This window comes from Otolemur garnettii, unplaced genomic scaffold, assembly GCF_000181295.1.
Source record: "Otolemur garnettii isolate 467f Iridium unplaced genomic scaffold, OtoGar3 scaffold00086, whole genome shotgun sequence".
NCBI classification, from domain to species: Eukaryota; Metazoa; Chordata; class Mammalia; order Primates; family Galagidae; genus Otolemur; species Otolemur garnettii.
In genome coordinates, this window is record NW_003852481.1 from 1016407 (window position 1) to 1029861 (window position 13455).

The window sequence follows — 13455 nt, forward strand, 5'->3', positions numbered from 1 at the left end:
AGTAATATGAAAATGATATGTTTCTTGGCAAGATAGGCTGTCATGGTTAGTAATTTTTACATTTGTAAGAATGTTTTCCACGCTGTTGCAGGTTTGTGCCTTTTGAATGCACGTAGTTAATGGATTTTCCACATTCTGCTGGATTCATTCATATGTATTTGATGAACATGAATTCATTCATTTCAGTTTTAAATTGCTATTTATTTTTCACCAAGCATGAGCCAGTTTTGGTCCCTGCAAAGAATAGTTTTCCAGTAGCTCACTGAGAGAGATGGGACTTGGGTTTCCACTTGGAGACGTGATGATGAAATCGATGGTGCAAACTATGAAGAATGTAGAAAAATGCATCCACCTGTGAAAACCAGTCTCCTCAGTGTTTGATTTCTCTGAAGCTAGATCTTAGCTGGCTCCATCATGTTTCTTCTTTCCCCGAGAGATTAGAATGTTATTTTGCTAAAAGTCTTAAGGTTAAGAGCTGAGTCAGAGTCCTTTCCTGGCATGCTGTGTCCCCGATTACATTCTTCTTTTCTGGCAATGCTCAGCATACAGAACGTGTGCAGTAAACACTTGTTAAACAAGTATTCCAAATTCTGAAGATCTTTTCAAATCGGAGCTTTGAATATGCACGTGCCAGCGCTTCGTCTGCCATTCTTAACTGTGTCACTGCATGCATTATTTATATCACCTTTTCATAGTCTTTCTATTAAATATTCTCATTGTTTTGGATGCTAAGGAAAAATTTGACTTATTGAGAGGAAGTCAGATAAGCACTACTGGATTGAAAGGAGCGATTCTGTAAACAGGTGGCTTTCCCTGAATTTCCTGCTTCCTCCTCCTGGGCGTCACTGTCCTCGTTCCTCAGCATCCTGCATTGCAGCTTCCCGATTCCCAGGTGGACAAGCTGAAGTGTGTTGCCTTCCTCTCATTTGCTGTGTCAATTTTGTTTATTAATGCATGATGTTGGGAAGGACAGATGTGTTTCTGAACAAGATTTTCATAATTGTAGAATCTGGAGTGCAAGTAATTTGTGGATTTGATATTGGAAGTCCTCCTCAGCCTCTTCTCCTTTGTCTGCAGAAGAAGTTTTATATGTTCTAAAATTGAGAACTGCTGCTCTAGAGAAAGTTTTTAAACATAATTTATTATTTATTTAGGCATTATCACACATATATTTTTCTTTACTGGTTGCTGATTTTTTCCACTAAGATGCTTATTGCATATTTTCCAAACATCAGTAATTAATTCAACTCTTTATAAGCTTTTCTATAAATTACCTACTTTAAATTCCATTTTATAATTTAGAAATCTAAGATAGAAGTCAGATGTCTGGCAGTCACCAATAATTGTGTGGTCAGTTCTAAATCGGTAAGGTTTTTATCTTAATTAGTGTTAAACTTTTACCAATAATAAGCATATACTAATTATTTAATAGCATTTGAATTAAATTAAAAAATTAAATAATTATACATTATTATTTATTTGATCTTATAGAGAAGAAATATTTATTTTTGTAAATGACCATATAGATTATAATGTACACCATTCAGATTATTCATAACATGTACCCTACTTTGATATTTTCACACTAAATACCAATTCAACAAATATTTGACACTACACTTTGTTTTGTATTGACTACAACAATGAGCAGTAACAGGGCATGGCCTGTATTCTGAAGGAACTTGCTACCTAGTAAGGGATACAGACATTAAACAAATAATGAACACACTCTAATGTAGCATTGTTGTGCTGAGAGAAGGCTATACAGAGTTTTATTAAGAAAGTGATGTTAAGAAATGTTTGATTTGGGACCTGATGACTTGTGTCATTAGGCATGGTATAATAAAAAAATATATTTGGTCTTTGTCCCCAGGTTCCTGGTACAGGGTACCCTAAAACCCTTGGAACTTCCTGAGTGTCTTTTGTTATTCATAAGGAACCCTCCAGCATACTTGTTTGTGCTAATGAGGTGATCTGAGTGGGGTTCCTGGGCAGCTTTGGGAGAGGTTGGTCACCAGGAAGTCCCAACACTGGTGTAGAGGGTGGAAGCTTTCAGCACTGTCCACCCACCTCACTGGAAGGGAAAGCTGGCCAGAAATCCAACTATAAAAATCCTTCAACAGTGAGACCCATAGAAGGTCAGCCTTGGTGAACACATTCATAGACTGGGGGGATGGCCCACTCCCACCCCACACCTTGTCCTCTACGTTTCTTCCATCTAGCTGCATCTGAGATGTGGGGCTTTAGACTAAAATGTTAATCATGAAGCAGAGCCTTTCCTGAGTTGTATGAATTATGGAACCTGATGGGGTTGTGGTAACTACCCCTGTGTTTGTCATTTGTTAGGGCTGTCTTGTGGGAATGAGCCCTTGACCTGTGGGGGCTTTGCTAACCCTGTGTAGTTAGTGTCGGAATTGAATTGTTGGGAACTTGTTTGGCATTGGAGAATGGGCATAGAGGAGACAAACCACACATTTGATAGAAGAGAAACAGCTGAAGACACTGAGGTAGAAAGAAGCTTGACTGGTAAACAGGGAATTTGAAAATTATCTTTAAAAATTCTAATTACAACACAGAATTGGAGTGATCAAAATAAGGGGAAGAATGTTTGCAGAGAGATCCACTAGGCAGCTGGTGTGATATTCCAAAATTTGAGATTCAGGTTAATGTAGGAGAAAACCTAGCATATGTCAGATTTGTATGACCTTGGTTAAATAATTTAGTCATCTGAATCAATTTCTTTTTTTTTTGTTTGTTTTTATTTCTTTTATTGGGAATTCCTTAAGAGTAGAAAGAACCAGGGTACATTGACTTCATTTGTTAGGTAAAGTCCCTCTTACAATTGTGTCCCGTCCCCCAAAGTGTGTTACACATCTTGACCCTCACCCCTGCTGTTGTTCCCCTCTCTCTCCTCTTCCCTTCCCCTACCCCCCACTATGTACTAGGTCATTAATTGTCCTCAGATCGGAATTGAGTCCATAGGATTCTTGCTTCTCTATTCTTGCGATGCTTTACTAAGAATAATATGATCCACTTCTGTCCAGGTTAATCCAAAAGATGTAAAGTCTCCATCCTTTTTAATGGCTGAATAGTATTTCATGGTATACATGTACCACAGCTTGTTAATCCATTCCTGGGTTGGTGGGCATTTAGGCTATTTCCACGTTTTGGCAATTGTAAATTGAGCTGCAATAAACAGTCAAGTGCAAGTGTCCTTATGGTAAAAGGATTTTTTTTATTTTGGGTAGATGCCAGTAATGGGATTGCAGGATCAAATGGGGGGTCTAGTTTGAGTTCTTTGAGGATTCTCTATACTTCCTTCCAAAAAGGTTGAGTTAATTTGCAGTCCCCCATCAGTGTAATTGTGTTCCCTTCTCTCCACATCCACACCAGCTTCTGCACTTCTGAGATTTTGTGATGTGGTTCATTCTCACTGGGGCTAGATGATATCTCAGGGTGGTTTTGATTTGCATTTCTCTAATAATTAGGAACAGTGGGCATTTTTTCATATGTTAGCCATTCATCTGTCTTCTTTAGAGAAGGTTCTATTCATCTCACTTGCCCATTGATATAAGGGATTGTTGGCTCTTTTTATGGTGATTAATTTGAGTTCTCTGTAGATTCTAGTTATCAAGCTTTTGTCTGATTGATAATATGCAAATATTTTTTCCCATTGTGTAGGTTGTCTATATGCTTTGGTTGTTGTCTCCTTAGCTGTACAGAAGCTTTTCAGTTTAATTAAGTCCCATTTGTTTATTTTTGTTGTTGCAGCAATTGCTACTGGAGTCCTCTTCATAAAGTCTTTTTCCAGACTCATATGTTCCAGTGTTTTCCCCACACTTTCTTTGAGGATTTTTATTGTTTCATGACTTAGATTTAGAACTTTTATCCATTTTGAATCAATTTTTGTGAGTGGAGAAAGGTGCAGGTCCAGTTTCAGTCTTTTACATATGGATAGCTAGTTCTCCCAGCACCATTTATTGAATTAGGGAGTCTTTCCCCTGATGCATGTTCTTGTTTGGTTTATCAAAGATTAGGTGCCTGTAAGATGTTAGTTTCATCTCATGGTTTTCTATTCTTAGGAAACCCTTGTTAACAATGATGATGAAATTGGTTGTGTAATTTCACTCACTTTCCTTTGGTGATTGCAAATGCAATTCATATTCTAGGGTACCAGTGTGCTAAATTTTCCTCCCACTTTTGATTCTCTTCCTTAAGTTTAAAATAGCTGGAGTCATAGCTCAGGGAGCACAGGGAGGACATGGTGAGGTGGACACAGCGTGTGATCCGGAGCAGTGGAAATCTGATGAATGAGGCAAGTGATTGTGACCAGCTGTGATCCCCCCCCCCCCCAACACACACACAGAGAGATCAGGGCAGGAGGAAGCTTTTCTGGAGTTTTCAGTTGTTAGGGGAAGCTGTGCATTGAGTGGAAAGCCTGGAAGGACTGAAAGAGGGTACAGCAACCAGATTTGAATGCTGGTTGGAGTGGATTTGCTATAGGTTTGGTGGCTGGCAAGGCAGCCATACTGAGAAGGTCTAGGAGGCTGGGGTGCTGCCATTTTGGGAAGGTCCTGAATCAGTTCCTTAATTTTGAAAATGGAAGCAATACATCTTTTTTTGCCTACTTCATAGGGTTTGAAGATGAAGTAAGATAATGTAAGTCAGAGCTGCTTTTTTCTTTCCATCAAAACCAAAATAACTAGTCAAGTAACACTGCTGCTTGGGGTTATTTTCATCTGCCCTACTTATAAATGAGTCTCTCCACTATTTTAGGAATAGTCATTCCTGCTTTAGGTGAAATAATTTCCTCGAGATTCTGGTCTACATTTCAGGAGCTATCTTCATAGAAGTGACTCTGATCACTGCATGTGGGTGAACTGTTTCCCCTACCCCCAGCTTAGGGGTGTGTGTGTGAGTGAGAGAGAGAAAGAGACTGTAGGGGGTCCTTGTTTGTTTTGAGAAGAATGGGAGGGTGGAGAGAGGTGGGAGAGCTTTTAGTCAGTGAGGCGGCAGTGATTGCAGTTTCCAACCTGGAAGTACGTGAAGAGAGAGAGGCATATTGACAGCAAGGATCCATGATCAATCAGGTACCTGTTGGGGGATCCATAGGTTTTGAAGACTGTATTTGTAACTATAACAGGTTCATTGCCTGGTACATGGCAAATCAGCATACCGAGACACACCCAGGGCTGCAGCCGAGAAAGAGTTTAATAATTGAAGGGTAGCCAAATGAGGAGATGGGAGGAAACCTCAAGTCCACATTCCAGAGAGGTTTAGGGATAGAGATCTTAGGAGATTTGGACACGGGGTGGCACAGCAGCGAGGTTAAGGTGTGGAGATGGCTGATGGTGGAGTGGCAAGCGGCAAAGTCATGGGACGGGGAGACAAGGAAACAGGTGGTTTCTTGGTAAGGATCTAGACTGGTTGGTGATAGTCCACTGGAGTTCAAGACCTGAGAAACATCTCAGTGGACAGTCCTAGGCTCCTAATGCTATAGATGTTGTTTGTCTGTAGGACCGATGAGGAACTTGGTGGTCTGTGTCCCGGCCTACATGACTCTGTGGTCTGCTGGTAAGCAGGTGCAGGGAAGTGGCTCTGAATGCAGCCTGATTCGTGCTCACCTGTACTTCACTTCAGAACCTGGCGTGTTAATCTTGTTAACCTTGTGAGGGTGGTTTCACTTTCTATCAAATGTTAGGCTTTTAGCAGGGCCCAGGAGTTGAATCAATCCAGATTGGCTGCTCCAAAGAAATAGCAAAACCTGGGTTTTATTTTAATGCTTCTATGGGTGACTGTCCTAGAACAGCTCATTTTATTATCAGGGCGGTGACTCCTGCAAACAGGAACCTAGAAGTGTGTCTGATGTACATAAGGGCTTCTTGATGAAGATTTGTTGAATGAAGGCATTTCTGTCTGACCCATTGGGACTGCTGTAACAGAATATCTTAGGCTGGGTTATTTATAAGCAGTAGCAGCAGATTGACGGTCTGGTGAGGGCTTGTTCTCTGCTCCGTGGACGGCATCTTCCTGCTGTTTTTCCCAGTTGGAAGAAGGGATGAGCAGGCCCCTCAGGCCTCTTTCATGAGGGCGCTGCCCCTCCAGGTGAGCTCTACCCTTATGACCTGATCACCTCACGGAAGCCCCAACTCTGGTGCTGTCACCCTTGAGGTTAGGTTTCAACATACGAATTTGGGGGGGGGACACAGCGTTTAGACCATAGCACATGTTTTTAAGGCATCTTCACAGAAAGAGCTGCTTGCTTTCTGGTGTCCATCTGTAACGTGGCTTTAATGTGTACAGCGATGCTTCTGTGCATTTTGATTGTCTTAAATATCTTGTGCACCTCTTTCAATCATTTTGGGCTGCTGTAACAAATTACATAGACTGGTAATTTAAACAAAAAATGTTTCTTCTGATTCTACAGACTGGAAAGTCCAGTATCCAGGTGCCAGCAGGCCTGGTTTCTGGTGAGCTCTGCTTACTGGTTTGCACATGGCTGGCTGCTGGCTGTGTCCTCACCTGGTGGGAAGACAGCTGTGTAGTTCTGTGGCCTCACCTTTTCAGGATTCTAATCCCATTCATAATGGCTCTACCCTCACTGCATTGGCCCTAGAGTATCAGCATGTGAATGGGGAGGGGGGCCCAAAACACTGTTCATTGTAGTGCAGGTGTTTTCCTGGAGTTGAGTTGATTCCCCCCTAATGTCCCTCCTTCGTCTCCCCACCTTCATTTCCCCTGCCACTTCCTTCACTGATTCTTTTCTGTCTCACCTGGATTATCATAGTTTAAAATTGATAATCTTTTCAAAAATGTTGTACCCACTGGGCAGGGCCTCTGGCTCAAGGACTGGGGTGCTAGCCCCATATACCGGAGGTGGCAGATTCAAACCTGGCCCTGGGCCAAAAACTGCAAAAGAAAAAAAATGTTGTACTCACCAACCACCCTTCCCATGGCTGTCTCTAAGGTACTAATTTAGTGTCTCTCCTGCTAAACTACTTAAATGGTTTTCCTTTTGCAGTGAGTTTCCAGCCACTATGTCCTAACACACTGCCATGTCACAATCTGTTGTGTAGTGATAGGTGTGTCAGACCACTTATGCTGTGTCTCGTGTAAATAAGTCCAAAAGGAGATAAAATCGAGGATGGTGCCATATATGTAAATTATCTCTGAAATGATCCATGAAATCAACAGTGAGGACAGAGTGGCTGGAGGGCCCATTTCCCTTACCCACTCTCTACAGCTAGAAAGAGCGTATTCAGACTAGACCTCGCCAGAGAGAGAAGCATGGTACTTTCCTCCAGAATGTTTTCATTATGTTACTGCTCTTTTCTTGCTTAGTCGCTTTTATTTATGCTTTTTGTTGGAAATGTTAGTGGTTTGTTTGTTAATAAAGATATTAGAGCTTGGGTTGTACTTTTCTTTTTGTTTTCGTTTTTTTTTTTTAATTGAATGGTAACTATGTACATTAATGCACTTCTGGGGTTACAGTGTGGGGTTTTCACACACAATCTGAAACACTTCCATCAAACTGGTTAACATAGCCTTCGTGTCATTTTCTTAGTTGTACTTTTCATATACAGATGTTATATGTTTTATTTGTCATGTCATGAACTGACTGTAATGCAGCACAGACAATCTGGTATGACATCAACTTTACAATCGTCTTTTAAAAAGGTCTGGAAAGAGCAAGGCCTGGTTGTTGTTGATTACAACAACACTGCTTTATCCATTTAAAAGCATTTTTATTCTGAATTCCTGTTTTCCTTCAAATAGATAAGCATTTGTATGAGAATATTGAGTTGAGGTATTTAAGAGTCACCTAATTTTTCTCTTTATTGTACAGGGTTTGTGAAGGCTATTCATAATTAATTCTAAAGGGGCATATTAAACAGTAGTATTAGGCATTACTGTTAATTGAATGAAGCGTTAGTCTTGAATACCTCATTCCAAGTATAGGTCTCAAAGCCAACAGAATATCCAAAATTAAGGAAATCTCCGGGGATAATAACCACAGAGAAGCTAAGCCCACCTAGGCCTAAATCCTGGGCTAAGGGCCTCCTTTCACAAGTTCAGGAGAGACTTGTGGGAAACCATGCTTAAAAAAAAAACAAATGAATCAAGTTTTTGAAAGCCACAAGAACAACACAGAGTGAAGCAGCTGATACTGTGGATTAGAGTTGGATACCAGGCAGAACGATGACCTCCTGGAACACAGATTCACCAATCCTCGAAAAAGAAAAAAAAGACATCATTCAGTGTTTCTGTAATGTACTGTTTACAGTACAGTATCCAGTTTCCTATAAAAATATTAAACGTAATTAAACAGGAAGGTGTGATTTATACCCAGTAAAAAGGCAGCTAATAGAAACTGTCCCCAAGCCCAGAAGTAAATTTAGCAAAGACTTCAAAGCAGTGGTTTTAAATATGTTCAGTGAGTGAAAGGAAAATACAGCTTCAGTGAATAAACAGATGATCTGAGCAGAGCAATGGACACTTAAAAAAATATGACAAGCAAACCTGGAAATCCCAGAGTGTAAAATATAATTAATAAAAGAAAAAAATTAGCTAAAAATGGGCTCAAAAGCAGTTTGGAAATGTCAGAAGAAAGAGCAAATCTCAGGACTAAGTAGAAACTTCCCTGTCCAAAGAACAGGAAAAAAGAAAAAGGAATAGAACCTGACCCCTGTAAAGTTGTCCAACAAACATATCCTTGCCATCCTGAAAGGAGACGAGGAGAGACATAAAAATATTTGAAGAAATAACAGCTGAAAACTTCCCAAGTTTAGTGAAAGACATTACACATGTAAGAAGCTTTCAGAGCCCCAAGAAGATTGAATACAGAAACTCATTCCTGGACGCATCAGAGTCTCAGACAGTTACGGCAACCATTTTGAAAGCAGCCAGAGGAAAGTGGTACTTGTTTACACTGATAGTATTTTTTGCTGATGATACAATTTGAGTTTTTAAGAAAGAATTTTGGAAAACTTCTATGTACCAGTCTTTCCTGGTATTTACAAGACTTTTTATAAAAATGACATTGGAAATATTATTAACAAATGTGATTTTTAAAAAGTTACATAATGTGTCAACATTTGGAGACCCATATGAAGAGGATCTGCACAGTTCTCAGTGAACAGGTATTTTTCAAGTGACCAGTACCTGGTGTTATAAAATGATCCACTGGTTAAAGAGTCATTGAAAGTACCAGATAGACTAATGGATGTTAGCATAACAAGTACAGAATGTTAATTAGTATTCACATTCTGTATTGCAACTGCTCTTTAAGAAACTACCACTCATCACAGTTTGTTATGGTCTCAGAAGAGAGTAACTGCATTGTCTGAAGAGATTATAATATTACTGTTCCCTTTTCCAATTACCTGTCCGTGAGAGGTCGTGTTTTCTTCATATACTTCAACCAGAGCAACCTGTTGCAACAGACTGAACGCAGAGCAGATTGGAGAGTTCATTATCTTATTATAAGCCAGATAGTGGGGATTTACAAAGCTATAAGATTATGTTCCTTAGTTTTAGAAATTATAGCATATTTTTCATAAAAATGTGCTTCTGTATATTAATATGTAGTGAATTTATTAAGTGAATCAGTAAATATACCTTTTTTTTTTTTTTTTTGAGATAGAGCCTCAAGCTGTCCCCCTGGGTAGAGTGCCGTGGCATAGCTCACAGCAACCTCCAACTCCTGGGCTCAAGCGAGTCTCCTGCCTCTGCCTCCCAAGTTGCTGAGACCACAGGTGCCCGCCACAACGCCTGGCTATTTTTTTTCAGTTGCAGCCGTCATTGTTGTTTGGTGGGCCTGGGCTGGATTCGAACCCACCACCTTAGGTGTATGTGGCTGGTGCCTTAGCCACTTGAGCCACAGGCGCCGAGCCAGTAAACATACCTTTTAAGATTATGACTTTTAATTTCTAATTCAGTAAATGTCAGATCCATTAACGTAAGTTTTTTGGAGTCTTCCATTCTTTTTAATAATAAAAGTGTCCTCAGACCAAAAGGTCAACAACTTTCTAGTTCCCTCCACCTCCACCTGCCGACTGCACATTCCTTTAAGAGCATCAGATTGAGAAAATGGAATGTCTTGGAACATAGGGCATTAGTGTTCTTGAACATATGATGGCATTCAGTTTTTGTTGGTATCTTTGATTATTTTCAAGTAGACAATAAAATAAAATAATGCTGCAAGTGTGCAGCTTCCCGCTTCGAAGAGCAACCTCCTTCCATTTCTTTCCAGAAACTTTTTATTTTTACCAGGGAGCTTTATCAGGAAAGCAATAAGGGACTTTTGCAGTGATGACAATCCTTATTTTCTTTACTACTTCTGCTTTTTGTTATGTTTGGAGATCATCTAAGGGAGAGCTTTTCAAAACATGCTCACTAAGGACTTCTGTAGTGAATAGAAGAGCACAATAGATAGCTATGAGTTGTTATTGAAATTCTGAGAAAGACCATTAATCATTTGAAATCAAAGAATAATTGAAGTTTGTCTCACTTGTGAAAAAGACTTATAAAGATGATAACTGAGAGAAACGTATCTTCAGTTTATTTTTATAGTACTTATAATTTTCTGTTAAATGCATATGCTAATGCTTGTTTGAGGTTACTAGGTGACGAAACCAGTCTATAAGAAGTAAACTTGTTGTAAGTGATGTTCATAGCATAAACATATAGTAAACTTAATATTGCATTACTTTGTTCTTTGACAAAAATAAATTAACCACCAAAAAGCAAGGCCAAGGAAAGCTACCTGTTTGCATGAAAGTGAATAGATGTCAGCCTCATCTGACACCCCTTTCCCATCCATTACTGCTTTTCTTTCTTCACAGTGTTCTCCCCCATTCCCATATTCTTGTAACTTTATACTTGCATTTGAATTTTGGAGAATCCTCACTATAAACTTGTACAGATCTGGTTGTTTTTCTAAGACTTATTGTCTTAAATTGTACAAATGCTACTGTATTCTTACCTCTGGTCTTGCATGTTTTTACCTAATACTTTTGGTAGTTTTGAAACTTAGACATGTGAACAGGAGCACTAAAGCAACTTTACAATTTTTTTCTTTAGTTATTATTTTCTTTATAGATGGGGTCTTGCAGTGTTGCCCAGGCTGGAGTACAGTGTCTGTTCATAGGGGTGATCATTGGTTTGTGCAGCCTCAAACTCCAGGACTACAGGAGTGTGCCACAGCACCTGGGTTTTATTTCTCTGATAATTGAGTTATGTGGAAATAATAAACCAAACAGTGTTCATCTATATTTAGTTTCATGGACTCAGTAGTGATTTACTTCTATTTTATTTTTTAAATGACATGGATTTTCTTTCTCTTTGCAAATAGTTTTGGTTCTTCTAAAAGTCATAGAAAGGCCTTTACCAGAATAGAAGGCTTCTAATTTGAGGATGTCAATTAGAAGGGTGTCTATTTGTGTCTGAGAATAAAACCTGATTATTAATTAGCTGATTCTTAAACCAGGATTTCCCTTGTGTTTCCTCAGGCCAGAGATGAAGAAGAAGCTTTTCTGGATTGGACTGATGATGAGGATGAATTTGACCCGAGCACGCTGCCAGATCCAGATAAGTACAGAAGCTCTGAAGAGTCAGATGGTGACCATATGACAAGTAAAACTAGGTACGTTTCTGCTGTTCTTATCGGGCACATACTTAAATACCCGTAGGGGTCTTCTGATGCATCCAAGATAAGTAACTAAAAATACTATTTGAAGAGATTTTTGTTTTTACCTTTACCAATATCTTGGAAAATCCTGCTGTGGTTTTTATTCATTTTGCCTTAGGTTGTTATAAAAATATCCCATGCTTTTCTTACCGCATCGGGGCTTTTTTTATTGTTGTAATCCCTGTTAAACAAACATAAGTCTGATAGGAGTTGTTTTCTTTTTCTTTTTTCCCCCTCATCTCTCTGAGTCCTTTGTGCTCAAGTGTTTGATGTATTAAGGTATGTTCATTGCAAACAGTGGTAAGATTTTATTTTGATGCACCGATAAAGAACTCTATTGAGAGTGCTGGTAAAAAATTGTCCCTAAATTTTAAAAAAGTAATTTCAGTGTCACATTCCTTTATTTAGAATTAAGTAACAAATAAAATAATGGAAAACTCCTGCATAAACAATCCTTGACAAATTCTTTGAGTTTAAAATCTGTTCATTTGCTATCTATTATCTGTTCACTCCTATGTCTAAAACAAGGAAATGTGATGAATTGAGTAATAGTAAATTGAGTAAATGAATTGAGTAAATGACCTGCTCAGCATTTGTTTTCAAAGTACTGTGTATTGGATCAAATTAAGATTCTGGTGATTTAAAAATTGAGAACATTAAACTTCATGGCTATTCCAAACCAATGAGCCTCTTCAGGCAGAAGGGAGGTACTAATGACAGATAAAGTGATATGATCAGAGGGAAGAGGAACCTTGATGGAACCTCTGAGATGAAGCCCAGGGAGCTTAGAGTGGGAGAAATGGGCCAAATTGCAATGGGAGAGCTGCGGTTTGCTTTTAAATAAGAACAGTGTAATGAATAGACCTCAAAGATTATCCTCCTAGGAAAAAATGGTATAGGGAGGCAGAGTTGCTCTTTTCTCAGATTTTGTGCTCATGCAAATGCAGTGTTTCCATGTGACAGTGGAGACTTGCATTTGCCGTTGGACAAGCGGGTGGTGAACATGTTTGCTGTGTAACATACACGGTGTGTAGACTCCAGCGGTGGACCGATTCACTTTGCTACACAAGAGGTACCACAGTGAAAATAATTTGACGGGGATTTAGAAAAATATGTAAATGTTTTAAAGGCTAAATAATTGAGGTGCAGGGCATATTCCTGTTGATCAGAAATAGACCTTTAGGAGTAAACATACATATTCTGTTTCAAACAGTTGATGTACATGTTTGGGACCAAAGTACAGACCAGTTTGTTGCCCCTTACACTCCTGCGTAAAATCTCTGTCTCAGAGCGGTCTATGGGATCTGTGTTTTGGGAGATGTGATTTAACTTAACACATAACGACTTTAACAACATCAACTTCCAAGTGTCTCTGTGTAATAGGACCCTTGGAGTATTAATGGTTCTTAGACTTCTGCAGCTGTGTTTTGTGTATCTATCTAACACATCTCTTGAAGGTAGTCTTGAAACCATTGTCAGAATGTCAGTAATCCGTATGCTTCTGATTCATATTTGTTTTTTTTTTTTTTTTTGCAGTTTTTGGCTGAGGCTGGGCTTGAACCCGCCACCTCAGGCATATGGGGCCGGTGCCCTACTCCTTTGAGCCACAGGTGCTGCCTCATGTGTGTTTTGTTTTTTTTTTTTAATCACAGTTTCTAGGTCATCTTTCTTTTTTTTTTTTTTTAATTAAATGATAGCTGTATACATTAATGCAAACATGGGGTACAGTGTAGTGTTTTCATATACATTTTGAAATATTTTCATCA

At 39.2% G+C, this 13455-nt stretch overlaps 1 protein-coding gene across 1 annotated transcript in view; it reads left to right on the forward strand.

The window, feature by feature from the left end:
• The window catches only part of DDX10 (DEAD-box helicase 10), a 278013-nt gene that overhangs the window by 241227 nt on the left and 23331 nt on the right, over nt 1-13455 (forward strand). Inside the window, exon 17 of the mRNA XM_003794715.2 lies at nt 11511-11644. Coding sequence (XP_003794763.1) covers nt 11511-11644 — 134 coding nt within the window. The remainder of the gene's footprint in view (nt 1-11510; nt 11645-13455) is intronic.